The sequence below is a fragment of the Notolabrus celidotus genome, chromosome 13 (genome assembly GCF_009762535.1).
Source record: "Notolabrus celidotus isolate fNotCel1 chromosome 13, fNotCel1.pri, whole genome shotgun sequence".
NCBI classification, from domain to species: domain Eukaryota; kingdom Metazoa; phylum Chordata; class Actinopteri; order Labriformes; family Labridae; genus Notolabrus; species Notolabrus celidotus.
Genome location: NC_048284.1, coordinates 12,420,790 through 12,442,532, shown reverse-complemented (window position 1 = coordinate 12,442,532; position 21,743 = coordinate 12,420,790). Strand labels below are relative to the sequence as shown.

General features: G+C 39.1%; 1 protein-coding gene across 2 annotated transcripts in view; it reads left to right on the top strand.

Annotated features, from left to right (window-relative positions):
* The first annotated feature begins 3,138 nt into the window (after positions 1–3,138).
* mthfd1l (methylenetetrahydrofolate dehydrogenase (NADP+ dependent) 1 like) overlaps positions 3,139–21,743 on the top strand; it is a 52,721-nt gene continuing 34,116 nt past the window's right edge. Inside the window, exons 1-19 of one of the 2 annotated variants that reach the window (XM_034699447.1) lie at positions 3,139–3,540; positions 5,350–5,434; positions 5,619–5,669; positions 5,778–5,831; positions 6,590–6,714; positions 7,213–7,313; positions 7,945–8,081; positions 9,197–9,296; positions 9,444–9,508; positions 9,609–9,706; positions 9,933–10,106; positions 11,141–11,277; positions 11,751–11,797; positions 12,385–12,492; positions 14,000–14,074; positions 14,733–14,835; positions 16,522–16,598; positions 20,022–20,162; positions 21,099–21,167. In XM_034699447.1, the coding sequence (XP_034555338.1) occupies positions 3,305–3,540; positions 5,350–5,434; positions 5,619–5,669; positions 5,778–5,831; positions 6,590–6,714; positions 7,213–7,313; positions 7,945–8,081; positions 9,197–9,296; positions 9,444–9,508; positions 9,609–9,706; positions 9,933–10,106; positions 11,141–11,277; positions 11,751–11,797; positions 12,385–12,492; positions 14,000–14,074; positions 14,733–14,835; positions 16,522–16,598; positions 20,022–20,162; positions 21,099–21,167 (1,983 nt within the window). In that variant the 5' untranslated portion in view covers positions 3,139–3,304. Of the gene's footprint in view, positions 3,556–5,349; positions 5,435–5,618; positions 5,670–5,777; positions 5,832–6,589; positions 6,715–7,212; positions 7,314–7,944; positions 8,082–9,196; positions 9,297–9,443; positions 9,509–9,608; positions 9,707–9,932; positions 10,107–11,140; positions 11,278–11,750; positions 11,798–12,384; positions 12,493–13,999; positions 14,075–14,732; positions 14,836–16,521; positions 16,599–20,021; positions 20,163–21,098; positions 21,168–21,743 lie in introns of both variants that reach the window. The other variant, XM_034699446.1, reaches the window with a different exon arrangement.

Genomic DNA, 21,743 nt, shown 5'->3' with positions numbered 1-21,743 from the left:
AGCCTCATCACTGAAGTGCATTCATGTGTTAATGAGAAAGGTATGGTGGCCCTGAAGGACGCATTATTTTATTTTTGTTACAAAAAATGAAACGCTTTTACAAAGTTGGAGACAAATTTAAAATTTTGGAAAACATTTTTACATTTTATAAAACAAAATTACATCAGCAAAACACTTTTACCAAGGCCAAAACAAATTTACATTTAACTCCCCTGTTATGTTGCGGGTTAAATTGACCCTTTTTAAAGTCTATTTTAGGTAATATATGCCTTCCAAACCAGCTAAATGCAGCATAAAAATCTGGGCAGCATGTGACAGAAGAGGAGTTGTGTTCATCAACATTGCTTCATAAAAATAAAAAAATATTTTTTTTTAAAATAAAATAAACAAAAATCTTTGTCATGTTAAACTATTGTATTTATATTTAGGGCTTTCCAATGTACATTAAAAACAAGTTTTAACATGAATTTCAATGAAAAATGAGTGAGTTATCCTCATTGAACCATGATCTGTGAGAATTAAAGAACACCAATGGACTAAATCTTGATTTAAATGGTAAGTAACAGAGTTAAAAATTAAATTTAAAAAAATGTGTATTGGGATTTTTTGGGGTTCTGACACTATTGGATAGTTGAATATGTCCCAGAACATTATTATTGCTGTTCCAGAGAAAGAAACATAACAGGAGGGTTTAGGAAACAAATTTACAAAAGATGAAACACTTTCACAAAGTTGGAGACAATTTTACAAACAACGGAACATGTTTGCCTTTAAGTCTGACTCCTTTTAGCCTGACTCCGTTGAGCCTGAGTCTATGTGTTCTCAGGCCATTTCATCTGAATTCTGACACATGATGAAGGTTTTGCGTAGATATGACGGAGCTTTTCCGGAGACATGATGCTTTTTCATCTGAGGTCTGACACCGCTCTCTGAGACCCAAAGATGTCCTAATATGTAAACCATGTCCATCTCTGTTTGGTTTCTCTCCATCAAAACAAACTAATTGACCCCTCACTCCATCACTTATGGATCACTGTTGTTTGTTAAATTGTCTCCAACTTTGTAAAAGTGTTTCATCTTTTGTAAATTTGTTTTGTCCTTCAGGGCCACCGTAGAAAGGAAACAAGACAAGTTGGCAGATGCATGGGCAAAAAGGTAAAAGTTGGACTGACAACCCAGGGCCTCAGTTGAGGAAGGGGTTGATGCATCTGAAATAAGATTTTCTTTGACTTTTAATTTCTAAATAAACACTGTCAGAAGTATTGTTAGATTGCCTGAATAGATAAACATGGTTTTTAACTCATTATTTGGAGAAAAAGTGATGCGTATCTGAAGTAAGGACTACAACCTGAACAAGAAGACGCTGCAAAGTGGCATGTTATGGGATCGAATACGGCCTGTTAAAAAAGTAACTTCAACATTATTCTAATAAACTTTTCACACTCCTCCCATCTTTCTGTGTGAATATGTAGCACGTGAAGGCGCGTGCTCAAAACCGCGAGCATGTCTTTTTCCAATTGCTGCTACTTTCAAGTGCACCCCGGATTTTTTTAAACATATGAAACAAAAGTAAACATTTATTCCTGTTTAATAAGATTCGGTTCGAAAATGTTGTTCATATTGTGTTTCGTACTTTGACAATATAACCGGCTGAAAATTTGCAGTGACATTTTGACAGGTAACAGATATTTTTAACATTGGTAACACAAGGATGCTAAAATTATTACATAAAAAAATGTTTTTAAACGTGAGATTGGCGTTCTTCCCTAAAATAAATAAAAATGTTTGGTTTAATACAAACAATGTCATTTACAAACGAATTTTCTATATGTGTGTGTGTGTGTGTGTGTGTGTGTGTGTGTGTGTGCGTGTGTGCGTGTGTGGGTTTTTTTTGGTCATATTTTCTGGTTGTTCATGCAGGGGCGTCATAGTGGGGGTAAAAGTGGGACTGGCAACCTAGGGCCCTATAGGGGAGTGGGGCCCTTAATTGGTCTGAACGTTTTCTGCCATGCTTTTGTTTTGTTATAACTGCAATATGATAAATTACTAAAATTGTCTGAATAAATAAACAAACATTCAGAATTCCTTTCTGTAAAAAAGGGGAGTCTCTGTTTCTGTCAGCTGCAGGAAGCTCCTGTAGTGCTGAGTGGACAGCAGCTGCAGAACAGCTTTTTCCACCAGGCTGTCAGGATGCTGAACTCCACTCACTACCTATTTTTGCACTATTATCTATTTACATTGTCCATTTTAAACTGTCACTGCATTACCTGCACTGTGTACATTGGGTGTTTTTTATAACTGTATTTTATTATATATTATTGTATTTTACATTTTAATTTTTGATATTTAAGAGCTGGAAGAGAGAAACAGCATCTCATTTTTCCTGTATGTCTCGTATATATAGTAAAAATTGACAATAAAAACCATTGAATCTTGAAAACGCTTGTCATTGTCGTATTTTCATAGCATCAAGTGTGACTGAATCTGATTGAAAGTAAACTGTCGGTTTTTGTAGTTTTATTTTACTTCATGAGGTTAGATTATACCAAATACTGCCCCCTTGTTGTGATTCAACAAGTCACATGGTTTCAAAATAATCCTGTTTAAAGAGGTGGACAGTCTGAAGGTGAATATTGTGCAGTTACATTTGGAGAAATTGTCAAAAAATTATAATATTGATATAGATTTGAGTCAGATAACCAGGATAGTTTTTTTTTCCCATTAAGAAAGGACATAGAGGACAAAACACATCTTACATCCACACATATAAAAAAAAAAAAAAAAAAAAATTATATATATGCATCTATATACATACACACATATATATATATAGGGTTGGCTGTGGTGATGGGGCCTACTGAGATATTTTTTCAGGGGGCCCAGCAGGGGCGTCACCAGACCCCCTTTACTGGGGCACGTGCCTCAGTATAAATGAGCTGTGCCCCAGTATCAGGGGCGGACTGGCCATCGGAAGTATAGGAAAAGACTTTAGGCGCAGTTGTTAATGTGTTGCATCCACCGCAGTGTTTCCCATACATTCATTGGGGAAATAGTAGGGGGCCTGTGCCCCAGTAGAGCTTTATGCCTTGCAACGCCCCTGTGTTCGTGTGTACTGAAGCCTGAGTTCTCAAATTTCCGACTGTCCTTGAAGGCAGCGTGCTTCCATCAGGACCCTGTTTCCTCCTCCCCTGTCTTCTTCACCTTCTTCACCCTACCGCAGGCTGGAAACCAAGCTAACCCCCCTGAATAAGAGAGAAGGCTCACTTATCACCCACCGCTTCAGTACAATCAGTAAAAAACAGCTATGAAGTTATCTATAATTCGCAGTGCTTGCGGCAGCCTCCGGATACATCCAGCCCGTTCAGGAAGCAGGGTCAGCGGCTTGTCGAGAAGATGCCTCCCGGTCGGACCCTCCAACAGCCAGATGATCCTCCGGACAGCCAGCGCCACGACCAGCGGAGGCACCAACCCCAAAATAGCCCTCCGCTTCGGGGAACAATCGCAGCCGGACGATGTGTTTGAATTCGACAGTTCTTTGAGGTTAGAAAGAAATGTGTATGTTTGAGGAAATTCAGCCTCACATAACTGAAGTCATTTTGTCTTTGTATGATTTATGATTAAAATTAACCCAGAGAAAAGTTTTATTCACCGGTTAATGATTCTCAGCTACTTCCGACCCAACCGGCGTTTCTGCTGATAACCAGCAGCGCGTCCTGCACGTGCGTATTATCAGAGGGGCTTTCGCGAGCTGATGTAACTTTTCTCCGTTGTTGCCTGTTGCCAAACACACGAAGCTAACATTTCCACAGAGGGGGGCAGAGTTAAATACAATAGAAGTGAATGGGTCGTTCTGAAGGGTTTATTTCACGTTATGTGACTTGTATCATCATTAGCATCACTGTCTGCGTGTTAGCCAAAGCCTTACCTTCATAATGATAATGATAAAAGCATTGTTAGGATGTTTCATTAGTTTCTCAACAAATATAAAAGTATTTGGAAATCAAGAAGATGGAAAAATAACAATAAGGGAAGCTGTAATGGTTAATTTTTACATATTTTTCATATATAGGTCAGTGTGTTAACTCTACACAGGAACACCGAAGCTCCTCCCACTTATTGTCACATACGTAGTAAGGTGGTCGATAGGTGTAAAAAAAATCTCACATTCATGTTTTTTTATTTAATTCCGTTCTCAAATAGATATTTTGGTTGTATTTATTATTATTTGTATTATTATTATTATTCTTATTATTTGTATTATTATTATTATTATTATTGATTAGATTAGTTGTTTTTTTGTCTGCATCAACAACCAATACTTCCCTCCACAACATAGGAGCCATGTAAAAAAAATCACAAATTAAATCAAAAACAAAACAATCACTGAGGGATTCATCAACCAAGAAAATACATATAGACATATACATACACACACATATCGATATGTACATGCATACATGCACATACACATGCATACACACACAAGTACATTCATGCATACAGATAAACATGCATACACATCCACATATATTTTAGTCGATCACATTCTGACCAAAAAAAGGTGTAGGCTTAAGCCAAAGCTTATCCTGCCTACCTTTTTACATAACTTTTACCGTATAGGCAACATTATGCACGTTATTATGTTATTTTATAACAAAGCAATATTTAAACATTTCATTCAGAACCAAATTTACAAACAAAAAACAAAATCTCAAAACATTTCAATCTCAACAAGCAGCAATTCAGAAATCTTAGTGAAATCTAATTTTAGTTAACAGTTTATACTTCATTCATATATTTATTTATCTGTTCATTTTTAAGCATTTTTTTTAAATACACAAAGGGAGTTACACATTTTAAATTCCTCATCACAACTGTTCCAAACGTTAACTCCTCTAACAGATACACACCTGTTTTATATTTGTCCTTGTCTTTGTTTTAAAAAAAATACCTGTTCCTCTTAAGTCATGCCTGCTTTCTCTGATTTCAAACGACCTCTGAACACAGTAAGGAAGTAAATTATGTTTTGCTGTGTACATTACCTGTGTAGTTTTGTGTTCCACTAAATCATAAAATTTAAGGGCCTTTAAACTAATAAATAATGCGTTGTATTTTGTGACACTGTTGCGTATTGTGTTAGAACAGCAAAATACTTTTATTTTTAAAGAAAAAGTGTGGGAGTTTAAGACAAAATGTACAATTAATTATAATTTTACAAAAGCTAAGTTGGCCACAGTCACAGAAATTTATTTTTGTTATCATTTTAATATCAGTATGATTATTTTAAAGTTACAAATGTGGTCATCTTCTCTAACCCTAACCCCTGACATGATCTATTTTCTCTTACAGGATAGTGGTTCAGAGCACCAAGGAGGCAATCGGGGCTCTGCAGAGAAGAAATCCAGCCATCCATCCATTGTTAGCTATTGTACAGGTAAAGTTCAATAGTTTATGGGTCAAGGGTTTGTTGAAGGTGGCCTTGAAATATGAAGCAAAGAGACTAAAGTCTGTTTCACTTGGTTGGGCTTTGTCGTAACAACCTAAAGGTTATCTGTTGAAAGCTGACACTTTTGAAGGTTGCTCTGTTATCGAGTCTGTTTATGTTTGTGTGCTTAAAGGCAGGTGAAGATGACAGCTTGTTGGAGATCAATAAGAAAATGGCCGGCAGGGTAACTACCTCACTTCTATTTCTTCTTTCAAACCTTGTTCATTTTGTTTTTCATAAACACATTCAGCAATCCGAACCAGTCAACCATTCCTCGTCTGTTTGTCCACAGATTGGTTTAAACATCACTCAGATTTGTCTGGCGAAGGATTGCAGTGAGGATGAAGTAAGTGAAGCTGACTCACTTTATTAGTGTATTGCCTTCAGTGGTTTTAATCCAGAACAAAACCTCATCCTACTCACTGATGGTTAAACAAGTCAGTGCATGATTTACCACTCCCATGTCTTTTTTTTTTATGATGACGGTGCTTGAGGGAAGTTAGTGAAAAAGCAGTCAGTAATAAGGTAATCACTTGCCTACTTGTCACTTTTGTGCCTTTGTTACGTGACTAATCCTTCATGTCTCAATCGATTTAGCAACCGCTCCAATCTTTGTTTTGCACTTGCCTGTATTTTCAGTAATAATGGGACCAGGAAGTAACCTCACAGTTTTGGCTCTCCTTGTCCAGATGGAGTCAACTCTCCCCACATATAAAGAAGGAGCTCCTGGGAAATAGCACAGGCCTTTATAGTGACATTGGATGAGTCCTTGCTCTAAAGAACTTTCTGCTGGTCCACTTATCAACTGCTGAACTTGAACACACCTTAAGTTCCTCCCTTTCTCTAACTCTCTCTCCCAGCCTGGAAATTAGAACCATTAGTGCTTTATCAGTTTTGCTGACCTGAAAGTGATTTTATCCTGTTAACTCTTCATGTTCATATTTCATATTTTATTCCTAAGATATCTAAACATGCTTTACTAATTCGACATGAGGTTGGGGTTGATTATAACAAGACATTTGTGACATTTACTGTTTTACATATTCACAACTGTTTTCCACAAACATGTCACTTCTCTCTCTGTGTGTTTGTCTTTGTGTATAGATTATAGAGGAGGTGTTGAAGCTGAATGAAGATCCCAGGGTGCACGGGGTCTACCTCCACCTCCCCCCTGCTTCACTCACGAGTCGAGTGCTGAATACACTAAAGCCTGAGAAGGATGTAGACGGGTACAAACTAAGATCATTGTATTTCAAACTTAAACAGACAGCAATATATCATCTGTAAATCACAGGCTATTAAAAGCTCTGTAAATATTTTACTTGATGAAATGTTGCTTCTTCACATTTCTTTCTATTACCTGACATTTTTCGTATTCCTACTGTGGTATTTTAAGTAGAGGTCATCCAGGTCGTAGTTGGACGTCTTATCTTTCCCAGCAGAGATAAAAGAGTGGTCACATGGTGTGTCACATTCAGGCCTAATCACAGAGGGATGCACAGAATTAAGACTGAATCACAGTACAGTGTGTGCCTACAGTATCTAATCACTGGTAAAATTAGCGAGGCACCCTTCACAATCAATGCAAATCAGAGTCTGCAGGAAGTTACTTATGTTTATTTTTAGTATTTCATTAGAAAGGTAAAGCAAATTCTTTGTTTAGCTACCTTAACAAAATGTAAAACTTTTGATTTTATTGATAATTGTGTCATTTTGTCTTGTGTTAGGATAACAGATTTGAATATGGGCCGTCTTGTTCGAGGAGACCTGAGCAAAGGCTTTGTGCCCCCTTTGGCCAGTGCTGTGCTGGATCTGCTGGAGAAACATGGTGAGTTTTTAGAGCTAGGTCCATATAAGTAAAATGAGGCTGTACTCTAATTCATGAAAACGACTAGATATTTAAATAATTAGAAAGTTAGTAATACTATTTTTATTTTCAGGTTATTCTTTGGGGCATTTTCGCATTTATTGGATAGGATAGCTGAAGAGACACAGGAAACGTGGTGAATAGAGAGTAGGGGAAGACATGCAGCAAATGGTCGAGGCTGGGAGTTTAACCAGTGACTGCTGCAGTGAGGACCATAGCCTCTGTACATTGGGCACTTAAACCGCTAGGCAAATGGTACCTCAGGAAGCTATATTGTTACTCATGAAAACAAACTAAACTCCTCCAAGTCATCAAAATATAACAAAAAATACAATTTCATGACATCAGCGTGAACATGAAGTTGGGATATCCATTTTTCAGCATCAAGAGAAGTTCATGTGTACATCAGGTCACCGTTATTCTGAGTATCCCTGTGGCAAGTGGAGAGGGGCTGCACTAGCATGTCGTGCAGGTTTTCAACATAAATGTCAACCAGAAAGTGACAAATAGTTGTCCTGAAGTAGTTATACAGGTAGTATGGGGTGTTTAGTATTTGGTTATGTGTTAATGTTGCGTTCAAACTTTTCTCCAGATGCTTCTTTAGATGGGAAAACGGTGCTGCTGGTTGGAGAGGAAGGACCCCTTGGCGTGGCCCTGCAGTGCCTGATTGAAAGAAGTGGTATGGAAGTTATCAAGAGCCAGTGGAGCTCCAAAAGCCTGCAGAGACAGGTGGGTTATTGGGATCTACATTCTTCATCACTTATTTACCCCTAGCATGTTTTTCTGTAAATTTAAGTTTTAATCACTTCCTCTGTGTTTGTAGTCTCTTTGTTTTTCCCCTTTGTCTAATATTGTGAGTATTATTTATTTGGCAATACTCCACACTATTAAAGCCAGAACTTTGTAACGTTACAGTCTGGTGTCATCACTATTGGTTGCACTAGTTCAGGGGTAGGCAACTGTTACCACTCAAAGAGCCATTTGGACCCGGTTTCCACAAAAAAGAAAACACGGGAGCCGCAAATCCTTTTTGACATCTAAAATGAAGATAACAGTGCATATATTGTTTTTCTACCTTTATGCTATGTATAAGAAAACTAAAGTTTGTTGCTTATGAAATCAGTGAAGTGCTACAGAGAAAATAAAATTGTATTTCTGTATGCAAAGAAAACGTTTCGAACATTTTAAACTCAGGGGAAAAAACACACTGAGATTTTTTAAAGCGCACTATTTCACTGAACAATATAAAATACATATTTGCAAAATATAAGTGCAGATCTGTGAGACCCGCTGGCAGGAATTTCGAAGATTGTGATACATATTTTGAGCGACAAAAAAATTTAACAAATTATATACAATTTAAAAAAAATAACTAACAAACAAAAAGTAAAATACACTTCAATTGATTACTCATCATTTATTCTCCAAAGCCACAGGGAGCCACAGTATAAGGCTAAAAGAGCAGCATGCGGCTCACTGACCCCTGCACTAGTTATTGTACAGAACATGCAGTTGTAGTGATTGACCACTAGGGTGCAGTGTTAGCTTTTTAAAATGCAACATCAACCATAATCTTTTATACAAATATTTATTTTCATTACATTTTTTTAACAACATACTTAAGTTCATGATCCAGGCAAATAAAATAAAACACAGAGAGAGGAGAAGTTTGAACAAACATAGAATCAACATAATACAGTCAATTTTTTGGGTTAATTTGTCATGAGAGTTGCTCCTGCCAGTTATACACATTCACTTCTTCTACACTGCTTCATCACTTCATTTAAAGGTATCTCTCTTTCAAATCTCTATTGCCTAATTTCTTCTTCTTCTTTTGTTCTTAGGTAATGCAGGCTGATGCTGTGGTGCTGTTAGGGGCAGGGAATGTGGATGTCCCACCTGCTTGGGTGAGACCAGGAGCTGCTGTCATCCGCTGTGAGACAGGTATTTTTAAAGGCATCACATTCCTTGAGCTATTGCAGAGCAAGAAAGACACATCTTTGCATTGCCCCACGGTTATTTAAACTTTAACTTTCAGATCGAAGTCAATAAGTCTATAGCCAGTAATGTATCTGACTGTTTTGTTTCTAGATGATGCCATCGAGATGCTGTCAAAGTCTGAGTCAGGAAACCTAACAGCGGCTTACAGAACTCAGGTTCATCTCTTTATTTCTCTCGCCCTATTTCTTAACTAAATTCTTCCGTTATCTGTCTATGCTTACAATGTTTTCTCTATCTCTTCTTTTTGTCCACTAGAATGTGGTGCGTGGTTGTAGTCGTTGGCTTCAAGATCAGCAGTACCAAGCTTGGTGTCTGCGCAGCCTCAAACTGCAGCCCCTGACCCCTGTACCGAGGTATTTACCACCATATATGGGGAACAATAAGAACTTTATATATTTACCAGGACAAAGTATCACTTACTTTGGGGTATCCTGTCCTGTGGTTGCTCGTCTTACGTGTAACTAGAATGGTATTTAAAGGGAATGAGTCAACATTTGCCAAAGGGAAACTGTTCCTGATGTCATGCTTCATAATGAAATCTATATCAGAAGGTTTTGTCTTGTTTCTTGCATTTGTCAGCGACATAGAGATCTCCAGAGCTCAGACGCCCAAACCGGTGAACCAGCTTGCTGAGGAAATTGGATTGCTGCCTGAGGAGCTTGAAGCTTACGGCAGGAACAAAGCTAAAGTCCAACTCTCTCTGTTAGACCGCCTCCACACACAGCCGGATGGGAAATATGTACTAGTTGCTGGGTGAGTGAAACTTCCTGTCTTACTTGGGACTTCTCTTCTGTAGTATTTGAAACTGTGAAGGAAAATAAGTGATCTTTTTGTTTTATATATATATATATATTTTTTTTTTTTGATTGATATTTCAATTATATAAACACAAACATTAGAACAAAATAAAACAAAACACATAGAAAACATAAAAAGTCCCACCCAAAACTAACAGAGAGCGCTGCGCTGTACATATACACGAGACAAATAAGTAAATGAAAAGACAGTCCTCATCTTCCAGGCACAGATGATAAGTTATATCCTCAGCAAGAAGGAGTGCAGTGGTTCCCAGCTCCTCCAGAACTTGTCTGGTTTTTGATTAAGGTCATGAGTCAACTTCTCAAGAGGAGTAAGAGCAGAGGTCTGTGATATCAACATGTCAACTGTAGGGGCCTGGGGAGTAGACCACCGCAGCAAAATATTTTTTTTAGCCAGAAACAAAAGAATTGTCAACAGAGATGTAGTGTCCGAGTCCAAGAAATTGTCTGGAGCATGGTTAAGTAGACAGAAAGAGGGAGTCAGCGAAAACTGTTTACCAATCACCTTCTGGATTACCGAGTGAACCCCCTTCCAGAAAGTTAGAATGCGGTCACAAGACCAAAACAAGTGGATAAATGTACCTTTATGTATGTTACATTTAGAACAAAGATTGGAAGTGTCAGGGAACATTTTCTGGAGGCGAACAGGTGTGTAATAGGTTTGGTGAAAAAATGTAAAGTTCTGTTCATGAATAGAGATTGAGGTACATTTAGGAAAAACCCCGCTACAAATCTTGTCCCAGTCTACAGGATTAAACATCACCTCCAGATCGCGCTCCCATAGCGACTCCAGAGGGTCATAGCCTGAAGAATCAGAATAAAGTAGTGAAGTATAGATCTTGGAAATCAGTCCTTTAGGAGATTTTGCCAGAACAGAAGTGATCTTTAATCCCGTATTAATGTGATTGTGACACATAGATGCACACAGATCCACTCACACCATGCATTCTCTATAATGTCCTTGTGTAGTATAACTCCGACCCCTCTGGGTGAAGGTAAAAGCACGGTGACCATCGGCCTTGTCCAGGCTCTGTCTGCACACCTGAAGCTGAACTCATTCGCCTGCCTCCGCCAGCCCTCTCAGGGACCCACCTTTGGGGTTAAAGGTAACACTAAGGCCTTAATGGTTTTGAACATGGCTCATTATCTCGCACTTTAATCTTGTTGTGCTGTCTACTTTCCTATCAACTTCATTGTAATCAGTCAATACAGGGGTCTTTTATTTTGAAGGTTTCTCTAGAAATGAAGTTTGTAAGAATACTCTGCAGTGAACATCCGCTTCACTTGAATTCTTAAAGGAGGTTTCAGATGGTAGATGTTATTTTAGAATCCAACTTGAAATTTCCAAGGTCATGCAGAAGACTGCAGACAGGCGCCCGCAAACCAGCAGTTAGGAATGTATCGAGTAACCGTGTGATAAGCTATCTTTGTCAGCATGAGGCCAGCGTCTCATACCCTGCTACATTTCGTCCCGGGGTGGAGCAGTTCACTCAGAGTCCAGCGCCCAGCATTCCTGCTTTGTGCATCCCTGTTGTGTTTTGTCTGCCTCTGACCGCGCTCGCCTCTTCTCTGCACCTAGGGGGAGCTGCAGGAGGAGGATATGCCCAGGTCATACCGATGGAGGAGGTAAGACACACAGACACTCGCTGCACTCCCTGGCAGGACAAGCGCCAGGCTTCAAAGGCCTGAGACTTGCCGACTTACACTAGTTTGCAAGAAAACACAGAAATGCACACATACTCACAACCCCCCAGAGCTGTGGCATAACATTGCCTGTGACTAAAGGGACTGATTGTAAGACAGGGAGGGGAAAGAGAGGGAGACTGGTTTAGAAGCTCCAGGCACACAGCCTTGAAAAAGGCTGACTCCTTTTTCTTCTATCAATACACTCTTTTTTTCCCTCAACCACTCCTCCTCCTTTTTTTTGCAATAGTTAATTTCCTTTAAATTGCAGGGCTTATGTCAAACAGAGAGAATATTTGTCATAACATTTTTAAAGGCCGAGGGAATCGAGTCAAGTCTAGCAGAAGGTTTCTTTGTTTGAAGAGATTCCAAATTTTGTGATTACAGCCATTTAGCCCCCGCTGTCGGAGGGTTTGTTTTCACTGGGGCCTTATAATCCAACATCACAGTGCTTTAATATCTTGCTCCCAATCTCTGAAACTCTCCTTTTTCTCTGTTTCCTCCACTTTTTATTGGTTCTCATGCTTCAGTTCAACCTCCATCTGACTGGTGACATTCATGCCATCACAGCAGCCAATAACCTGGTGGCAGCAGCCGTGGATGCCAGGATGCTCCATGAGGCGACGCAATCAGACAAGGTGACCGTATGATGATGTCCAATTCAATCCAATCCAGCTTTATTTGTGTAGCACCTTTCATGCATATAAGCACGCAGCCCAAAGTGCTTCACATAGAACAAACAGACAGACGAGTTACAGCGATCGATAAATAGTAAAAGACAAGAAAGATGATAATAAAATGCTTTGAAAGAAGATAAATCAGGGGCACCGTTGGCCTAGCAGTTTAAGCGTGTGCGGCATATACAGAGGCTACAGTCCTTGTCGCACCAGTCGCAGGTTTGACCCCCTGCCTCTACAATTCGCTGCATGTCTTCCCCCGCTCTATGCTTCCCACATTTCCTGTCTCTCTTCTCGTCGTTTTCACGAGTCATGTAATTCTGTGGTCCTTGCTCTAAAATCTCACCATGTTTCTCCAGCAGATGCAGGACAGATGGAGAAACATTTTTTAACCTAAAAATAAAATATTATATATATATATATAATTAAAATTGGTTAAAAGTTTAAAAAATATTTAATAAATACCTACTCAAAATAAATAAACAAAAAACAGATGGATAGATAAATAAGTAACAATAAAAATATACTCATGGAGAACCTTTTCTAACTTTAAAATTTTTTTAATCTATCAATTAAAAGAAAATAACTTAAACGAATTTAAACAATAAAATAAAATTTGGTAAAAGTAAAAAAAATGATAAATACCTCCCCAAAGTAAATTAATAACAAAAAACAGGAAAAGTTTAAAATAGATAAATAAATGATTAAATAACAATAAAAATGTACTGCTGAAGAAATTTTTTTTTTAAATTTAAACATTTTTTTAATCTTATAATCTAAGAAATAACTTTAAAAATCTTAAACAATAAAAGAAAATTGGTTAAAGTTTAAAAAAGAATTGAAAAATACCTCCCTAATTAAATAGATAAAAGACAAACAGTAAAAGTTAAAAATAAATAAAAATAATAATATATAAAATAATTCAGATACAGACCAGTTGCTCCACACTTAAGGCTATATAAAAAATATAGGTCTCTATTTTAGTTTTAAAAACACACAGAGAGAGCTTGCTGTTCAGATATCAAAAGATAGTGAGTTCCAGAGTTTTTGGTCTCTCTGGCACAACATTGCATGCATTTTAGGTGTATTATCCTGAGTTATTTAAGAAAGGCACCTATTCATAATCTAATCTCTTCATCCTCTACATGCATACACTAGAGCTGCAGTGGCCAGCCGCATACTTCTAGTTTTTAGGACTGTTTCTGGTCCATGCCTAAATTTCAGACATTGAGCCTTCTTGCATACACATGCCATTCTCTCTTATTTTTCATTGTGATGTTTTTAAATAATAATCACAGAAAAGTCTAAAACACATGTAACAGGAGACATTAACCTGAACTTATCCTTGTAAATGAATGCATTTAATGTCCCAATTACAACCATCACCATCAACAAAGTGGCCCAATGTTTACTTAGGTGCACTTAAATGGACACTATATAAATCTAATGTCATTGTTTTACCTTATAGGCTCTGTTCAACAGACTGGTCCCATCAGTGAATGGAGTGAGGAGATTTTCCCCAATTCAAATCTCCAGGCTAAACGTAAGTACCCAAACCCTGCAGAGCCACAATCCTTAATGTCAACAAGCATTACCGGCTGAAAGGACTGTTATGGTTAGCACTTATAGGAATGCTGTTTGTGTCCACTAGGGGACCTCAGTGAGCCTTTCCTGAAATGTTCCTGCTTTACCTTCAGTATTTTCTCATGTTGTCTTTACATCATGATGGACATTACATATCTCCATTTAAGTAAAAGAACAACTATGGAAGAGTTTAAACAGACAGAATGCAAAGATGGCAACAGGAGGGAGAACTGTAGAACTCTTTGCTGTTGTTTATTGACATGCTGGGATGAGAGGAGAGGACAGTGACTAGGGTAGAAAATAGATAGATAGATAGATAGATAGATAGATAGATGTGTGTCCAGCATCATACAGTGTGTGCCATACATAACCAAGCACTCTCAAAGTCAGGCAGTACAGTAAAAACATCAAAAAGGTAACAAAAGTGAATAAAATAAGTTAAAAGCTACTATCAGTAGTATTAATAAAGTGCACATTAGCACTGTGTATAGTCTTATCGCAGCCGGGATAAACGACCTCCTGAACCTCTCATGCACATGTAGAATCAAAGCTAAAAACTAATCGTCACTACTTCAAACGCACTGATCCTTTCATCCTCTTCCTCCTTTCATTTCCAGCGTCTGGGGATCAATAAAACAGACCCTGCATCACTTACAACTGAAGAGGTCAGCACCTTTGTCCGTCTCGACCTGGACCCTTCCAAGATCACCTGGCAGAGAGGTATCAACAGGAACTGAAGCTGTTGTGAAATGTGTTTTAGATGCATTTGTGATTACTTTTTCACTTTGGATCATCTGCAACTTGACTTACCTTGTTTTTTTATTATACACTGACTTTATTATAAACACACCAGGCAAAGTGATCCATGATTTATAAAATTATTCAGTACAGGCACGCAGGCATGTTTTAAATGGGCCTCCCAGTAAGAGGATTTTTATTCCCAGAGATATATCCTTGATCAAAACAAATATGACGATCACACAAATCTAATTTACATGAAAGAAGAAAAATATCTCGTGGTCTTTAAACTCAGCTTCATACTGTGCCACAACTAAAAGATGTCACATGCTATCCAAAGAGACTCTTTGGGGTACAGCGAGATCTACAATTAGTATTCACTGAGTAATACGGTGTTGTTTCTCTCTTTATTTTCTCTATAACTCTACTTCAACTCATCTGTGAAGGTTCTCAGTCATCCAGGGTCATGGTAATCCAAAGCTTGATCTGTAAGGCAACTGGACTGGTATAAAGTCTTGAATATGTTTCACCTCTCCTCCGAAAGGCTTCTTCAGTTCTCACCAGACCTAGGAAGAGCTAGGAAATAAGACTCTAACAGTTGTGGGTGTGTCTAGGTAGTCACAATAGGGTCCTAGTGTAGTCTAGTTAAGTCTAGTTCCTGGCAGTTGTTCTCCTATCACCTGACAGTCATTCCCGAGACTACTAGACGAAGAACTCTTTTTAGGACCCTATTGTGACTACCTTCACACAAACATGACTGTTAGAGGCTTATATTTTCTAGCTCTTCCCCAGTCTGGTCAGAACTGAAGAAGCCTTTCGAAGGAGAGGTGAAACATCTTCAAGAATTTCTACCAGTCCAGTTGCCTTACGGATCAAGCTTTGGATCTATTTCATCTCCTTCTGGTCCTCTTGTTTAGATTGAGTTAACACCATCACAGTCAAAGCATCACAGTCATCAGTCACAGAGTAATAAATGTGGGTATGGTAGGTGTGGGAATAGTTACCTCAGTGGTAGCTCTGTTGTTTTAAAGCTGTCAGTGAGAACAACCAGCCGGGTCGGCCGCTGGTGTGACTGATGTGGTATTTACTCCAGTGGCTCCAGAGGGCATTCTTAAAAGACGATCTCTGGAGATTAAAAACAGATTTACCTCCTAATGTTTTGTGGGTGTGACTCTGAGTCTTTGAGTTCATGAAACAAACCAGGTTTTTTTTTTTCACTCATTCCCTTTCATTACATCAAGCCAACATGAGGGAATTGTTTTTCTAGTGTGGTTCCCAGGCTGATTTTTTACAAGTGTGGCCGCAGAGTAACCAATTTTTCAATTCCACTTTATCAGAGAGTAAGCGTAGTGCTGAGTGAAGTCACCTAAAGTGGCAAAGATGTCAACACCTACTTTAAATAAGAGATAGGAATCACTTCTATGCCAGATATTATTTTTTTATGTGTGCGTCTGTGGATGTGGGTACGCCTGGAAGTTGATTGACAGTCTGTCAAGTGCTGGCTGTTAAACATAAATCTTTTGTGTTATTGAAGTACCAAATCAAGTTATGTCTACAGTTTATGTGTCATCTCTGCAGTGTTTTTATCTTAAATTTCATGCTCAAGGTGGTGGATTTTATGAGAATTTAGCAGGATATGAAACTGTCTTCTTGTGTTTTGTCCTTCAGTTGTCGACACCAACGACCGTTTCTTGAGGAAGATCACGGTGGGACAGGCGAGCACTGAGAAAGGACAGATCAGAGAGGTATGCAGCACTCACAGCGTGGTTACTCTTGGCTCGTGACATTTTCACCCACCCCTTCGTTTGTTTTTTTTAAAGCAGAAGTATGAATGCGGCTGCAGCGTTGGTTTTGGAGGCATCACCAAATCCTTAAATGTCACATTCCTCTCATTGCAAACATTTTCTCAGTCACTGCAGCGGCTTTCCGTTACAGAGGCATTGAAGGGACATATCATATTAGTATTCAGGTGCTTTTAGAGGCCGGTGCTCTTAGTAAATCACACAGAAAAACTAGAAGAATTTTCTAATTAAGACCTTTATTTGACAGGGGCCATGCAAAACAAAAACTGTCAAGCCAGAGTTAGCTATATGCTAATTTTCATCTGTGGTCTCTGGGAAGGAAGATGTGAATGAATGTACAATACAAATGATAAAAAACATACTGGCATTTAAATCAATACATAGGCTACTCAACACTGTCCATCACTAATAACAAAACATTTAAAATTACATTTCATTGCCTCTAGTTTGATGCATTCAGAAGATTTACTCACGACTGTTTTTCCTTGAGCCATAATTTCAGTGTACTTTTAAAAACACAGGCTTGTACAGTCTCTAATGTGAGTCGGGATTGAGTTCCATTTTCCTGCTGCTCTGACTGAAAATGCAGACTGTCCAAATGCAGTTTTCCTAAGTTTAGCTGAACAGTCTCCTCTTGCTGATGCCCTAGTCTCCCTAAGATTGTTCCTGCAGAGTAACACACATTGTTTAAGTGGTGGTGGGGCCTGATCATGATTTAGTTTGTACATCAGACACATACTTGCATAACAAAGAATTGTTATAGAATGAAAATGTTCCCATGCACACACAGAGATGCACTCACCTCTGTCTCCATGATGAAGCCCAGATGTATCCCACACATGTCTGCAGTAACGACAGCCGAATCAAATCCTGCAAATAAACACTTCACCTCAATGGGAAGCAAGCAGGCCTAAGTGAAAGCAAATGTTTAAAGAAGGAGAAAAATGACCCACCCATCCTCTCTCTTTCACACACACACACACACATGCACACACACCTGGGACAGTCTCTGAGCAAGATCAGCATATGCTTACATTTACGGCCATCGGCTCATCCGTTCTGTTTCCCTTTCATTCCTCAGTCCTCAACCTTCCTACAGCGCTGGATACACTATAGCCCCTCCGGGTATTATCGCTTGGAGTAGGGGTAGAAATGTGGAGTTCCTTGGTGGATAGATGTGGTTCCAGTTAGGTTTCTTTTTTAGTGTGCGTGTTTCGTGGAATAGAGACTGCTTTGGTTTTCTTCTGCGTTTCCCTGTGGACAGCTCTGATTCAGTCTCTGGTTTTCCCCTGTCACTTTCTTCTTCTTCAAGTCTGATTTAAATCAGTTTAGAAAATAACATCATAAAAAAACAGTTCAATGGACCAGTGTCCCAAAGTCAATACTCTAAACTTGGCCCAATTCATGAGACTTTGATTGTTTTGTGCATGTGATACAGCTGATAACTACTGTGTTTACAAAATCTCTTGTTCTGGTTTTCAGAAGTTGCACATTTATCCAACTTGAGAGTTTCTAAGATTTTTCTTTTTTGCACATAACGTTTCACTCATAATTCATAAGCAGTATCAGTCAATTACATGAAAGCCAACGTTTTTAGTATTCAAATATCAACATATGATACTATACTGTTAAAATCATTCATTCATTACATATCATTTTATAGCAAAGGTCCATTCATTCATGGTAGCGAACTGTTAATATCAGAGGTGGGAGAAAGTCATTGTTTTGCAAGTCTCAAGTAAAGGCATTTTTTCGACTGCAGGAACTTACCTTGGAACTAGGGACTTTACCCCTGAAGCATGCGTTTCGACCAAAGGAACCAGGGTCTAAATTTAGTGCAGGGGTAGATAATCTCGTCCCTGAAAAGCCCCTGCTTGGGGGGTAGCACTTTTCACAGGTCCTGGGACTTTCGGTTGAACATAACGGTGTTTGTGGAGTCTAAACTGTTGTTGAAACACAGAGGGAGTTCCTTGGAATGCATACTGGTTTAGTTTTTTATTAAGATTTCAAAATATTATTTAATTTAATTTTTTTTCTTCATACATCTCTGGCCTGATTTGCACAATCTACTTGGGACTTCAGCCCCGCAGTCGAAACGCAGACAACAATGAGGGCACAGGAGCCTTTTAATTCAGGGTAAAGTAGTTCTGGGGGCTAAAAGACCCTGGAACTCTTGGTCAAAATGCACTTTAAGTCTCAAGTCTTTAATCCCAAGTCTCAAGCAAAGATGTGCAAGTCCAAGTCAAGTCTAAAGTAAAGACATTACAAGTCAAGTCAAGTCCGAAGTCACAGGCGTGAAATTTTCAAGTCCTTATAAGTCATAAGCACTGTTTACCAAATAAAATGCCATTTTACAGTGTAACAATCTATTAAATTTGACAAAAACAATGTATTAATTTTGAATTGTTTTATTTTCTAAATAAAATAAAACCAGTGTGACAAGACTTAGTCACAGAAAAAGAGATAATGGTCTTCATTCGGTGTTTACATCGAGTCTTATTGACATTTTGTTGAAAGAGGTAGAAAAACTTAAATAAGACCAGTGCGAGCGACAGAACTTAACCGCACAGAAGAAGAGTGCTGACATAACATTCAAGATATAATCAATGCTAAGTGGTGCAACAACAAATTAACTTCTGGAGATGTTGTACAGTCATTTTAACTCATCTAAAGCTCAAAATCTCAAGTACTTTCAAGTCATCACACTAAAGTCCAAGTCAAGTACAGAGTCATTGATGCCAAAGTCCAAGTCGAGTCCTGAGTCATTGATGATATTGTCAAGTAGAGTCCAGAGTCATCAAAATTCTGACTCGAGTCTGACTTGAGTTCATGTTGTGTGACTTGTGTCCACAACTCTGGTTAATATGGTGACCAAGTTGTAGCTAGAGATACAGCTCTTATCACAGACTCCTATCACAGACTCTGACAGACGAACTGTAATCTCATCGATTCACAGAAAGTTTGATGAAAGAGATGAAAACAACAGAGGAAAAGCAAAAGAGGTGAAACACTCATAAACTGGGGACATCATAATGCAGGATTGGCTAGGGTTTCAGGGCTGATGTATGGGAGAGAAAATGTCACAGACTTTGATAGTGACAAGGCAGAAAAACTCAATTAATGTGCTCCTCGTCACTATGTTTTGCACAACAAACATTTTCAGTTTAATTAGAGTCATAGCAGCTAAGTTTGCTCATTTCAAGAAGGTTAAAGAGTACATTTTTACTTAGCTTCTGATTGTAAAACCACAGATTTCTGCTTTTCTGTCACAGTGAAATATTTTGAATGTTCACATCCACCAGCTGCAGGCCACTTTAAAACTCCTTGTGTATGATTGTCTTCTTCCTCTCCTTCTAAAAACGTCAGACTGGTTTCGACATCGCCGTGGCCAGCGAGATCATGGCCATCCTGGCTCTGGCAGACAGCCTGGAGGACATGAAAAACAGACTGGCGCGCATGGTGGTGGGGACCAGCCGCTCTGGACAGCCTGTCACCGCTGAGGACCTGGTGTGTGTTTACTGTGTGGGGTTTTTTTTTCATTCACGGAGTGTGGGGGGAATTTCAGACAATAACACAGCTGGCTTATCATTGCTACATCTCAGAATGTCACACAATGAAGGGATTTCACCGGCACCGCTTTTCTCCGTCTTAGTTTGGAGGAAATGTCACAAATTTTTGGTGGAGAGCTCTGTCGCTGTGGGTTGGCTGGTGGGAATATGTCAACCAATGGGTAGGAATATTTTGAGATTTGACAGGCCACGGCAGCTCAAATAAATCCCATTTACTGACAAAACTGTGCTGGCTGAGACGGCTTAAAGCCCTGCAGCTTAAGAAAACACTTCAAATGTCCAAAATACAGACTAGTGAGAAAAAGCATCCCCCCCATTTAGAGACTTTCTGACAACAAACAAATGCTGCAAATTTGTTTTGCATAAATGTAGGTGTTGTGTTTGCTTCTGTTTCACAACACAAGCAATGGTTTTGAGATCAAACATGTTCAAACAGGTCCTACTGTTCTTTCTGAAGTTTTTCAGCTGCTTAGAAATTTCCAAATTCCCACTCATCCCAGACACACTAATGCACCACTTCCCCTCCTCAAAACAACACGTCAAATAGAGGCGTAACCTCCAAATACGATGTTTGGCAGAACATTAGCACCTCTCATTCGAGGATGGGGTCAGCTGGCTCTGGTTTCATGTTGAAAAGTGTGGCCTGGGTGTTTTTTCAGAGGCAGTAGAGGCAGAGCTGCAATTAAATGACATCCGTCTTTTTCATTTGGAGGCAAAAATTTGTACACACCTCAGAGCATGCTCAAGTGAAACCACGGGTTATCTTTGTTTACTGTTTGTGTATTAGAATGAGTGACAAAGCAGGCGACCGTTAAAGCAGGAGGATGTGTTTTTGTGTCCTCACCCTCATACTTCTTTCTTTTGTCTCTGTCAGGGTGTGAGTGGAGCTCTTGCCGTGTTAATGAAAGACGCCATCAAGCCAACATTAATGCAGACCCTGGAGGTGAGACACACACATAACCCCACTTAAATAGTCATTACTTGCACAACTCAGCGTCCTCTGGTGTAAGTCCTGTAGAATAAATGGGCTGAAAGTCTACAGAGACTCTAGACCTGTCTCTACCTCTGCTGTCAGAGGAGAGAGAGAGAGGGAGGAGAGAGAGTGCTCCATCGAGAGCTTTTAAGAAAGCACGATAGATTGACCTTTCCCTCCCTCGGCTCTTTATCTTAATAGCGTTTAAGCCATTTGGAGAGGACAGGTGGAGCTCTCTCAAACGAGGCCAGCCCTTTCAGATTCAGGCTGTCCTAAGGAAACAATTTAATTTGACGACCAGTGTGGGGACTTTAAGCTTAGCTCTGCCTCTCTCTACATCTGGCTTTCATTTACCTCGAGACATTATCGTCAAGAGAAAAGACACGTAAGCTCCCAGAGGTAATACAGTGTACACTATCAGTGACCCCAAGCTGTCCCAAAAGCCCCGCCCTACAGATGATGGATGGAGAAATGAGGAGCGAAGGTTATACATGGGAGAAAACAAGAACTGAAATATCTTACATTTTTCTGTGGTCTTTGAGAAAA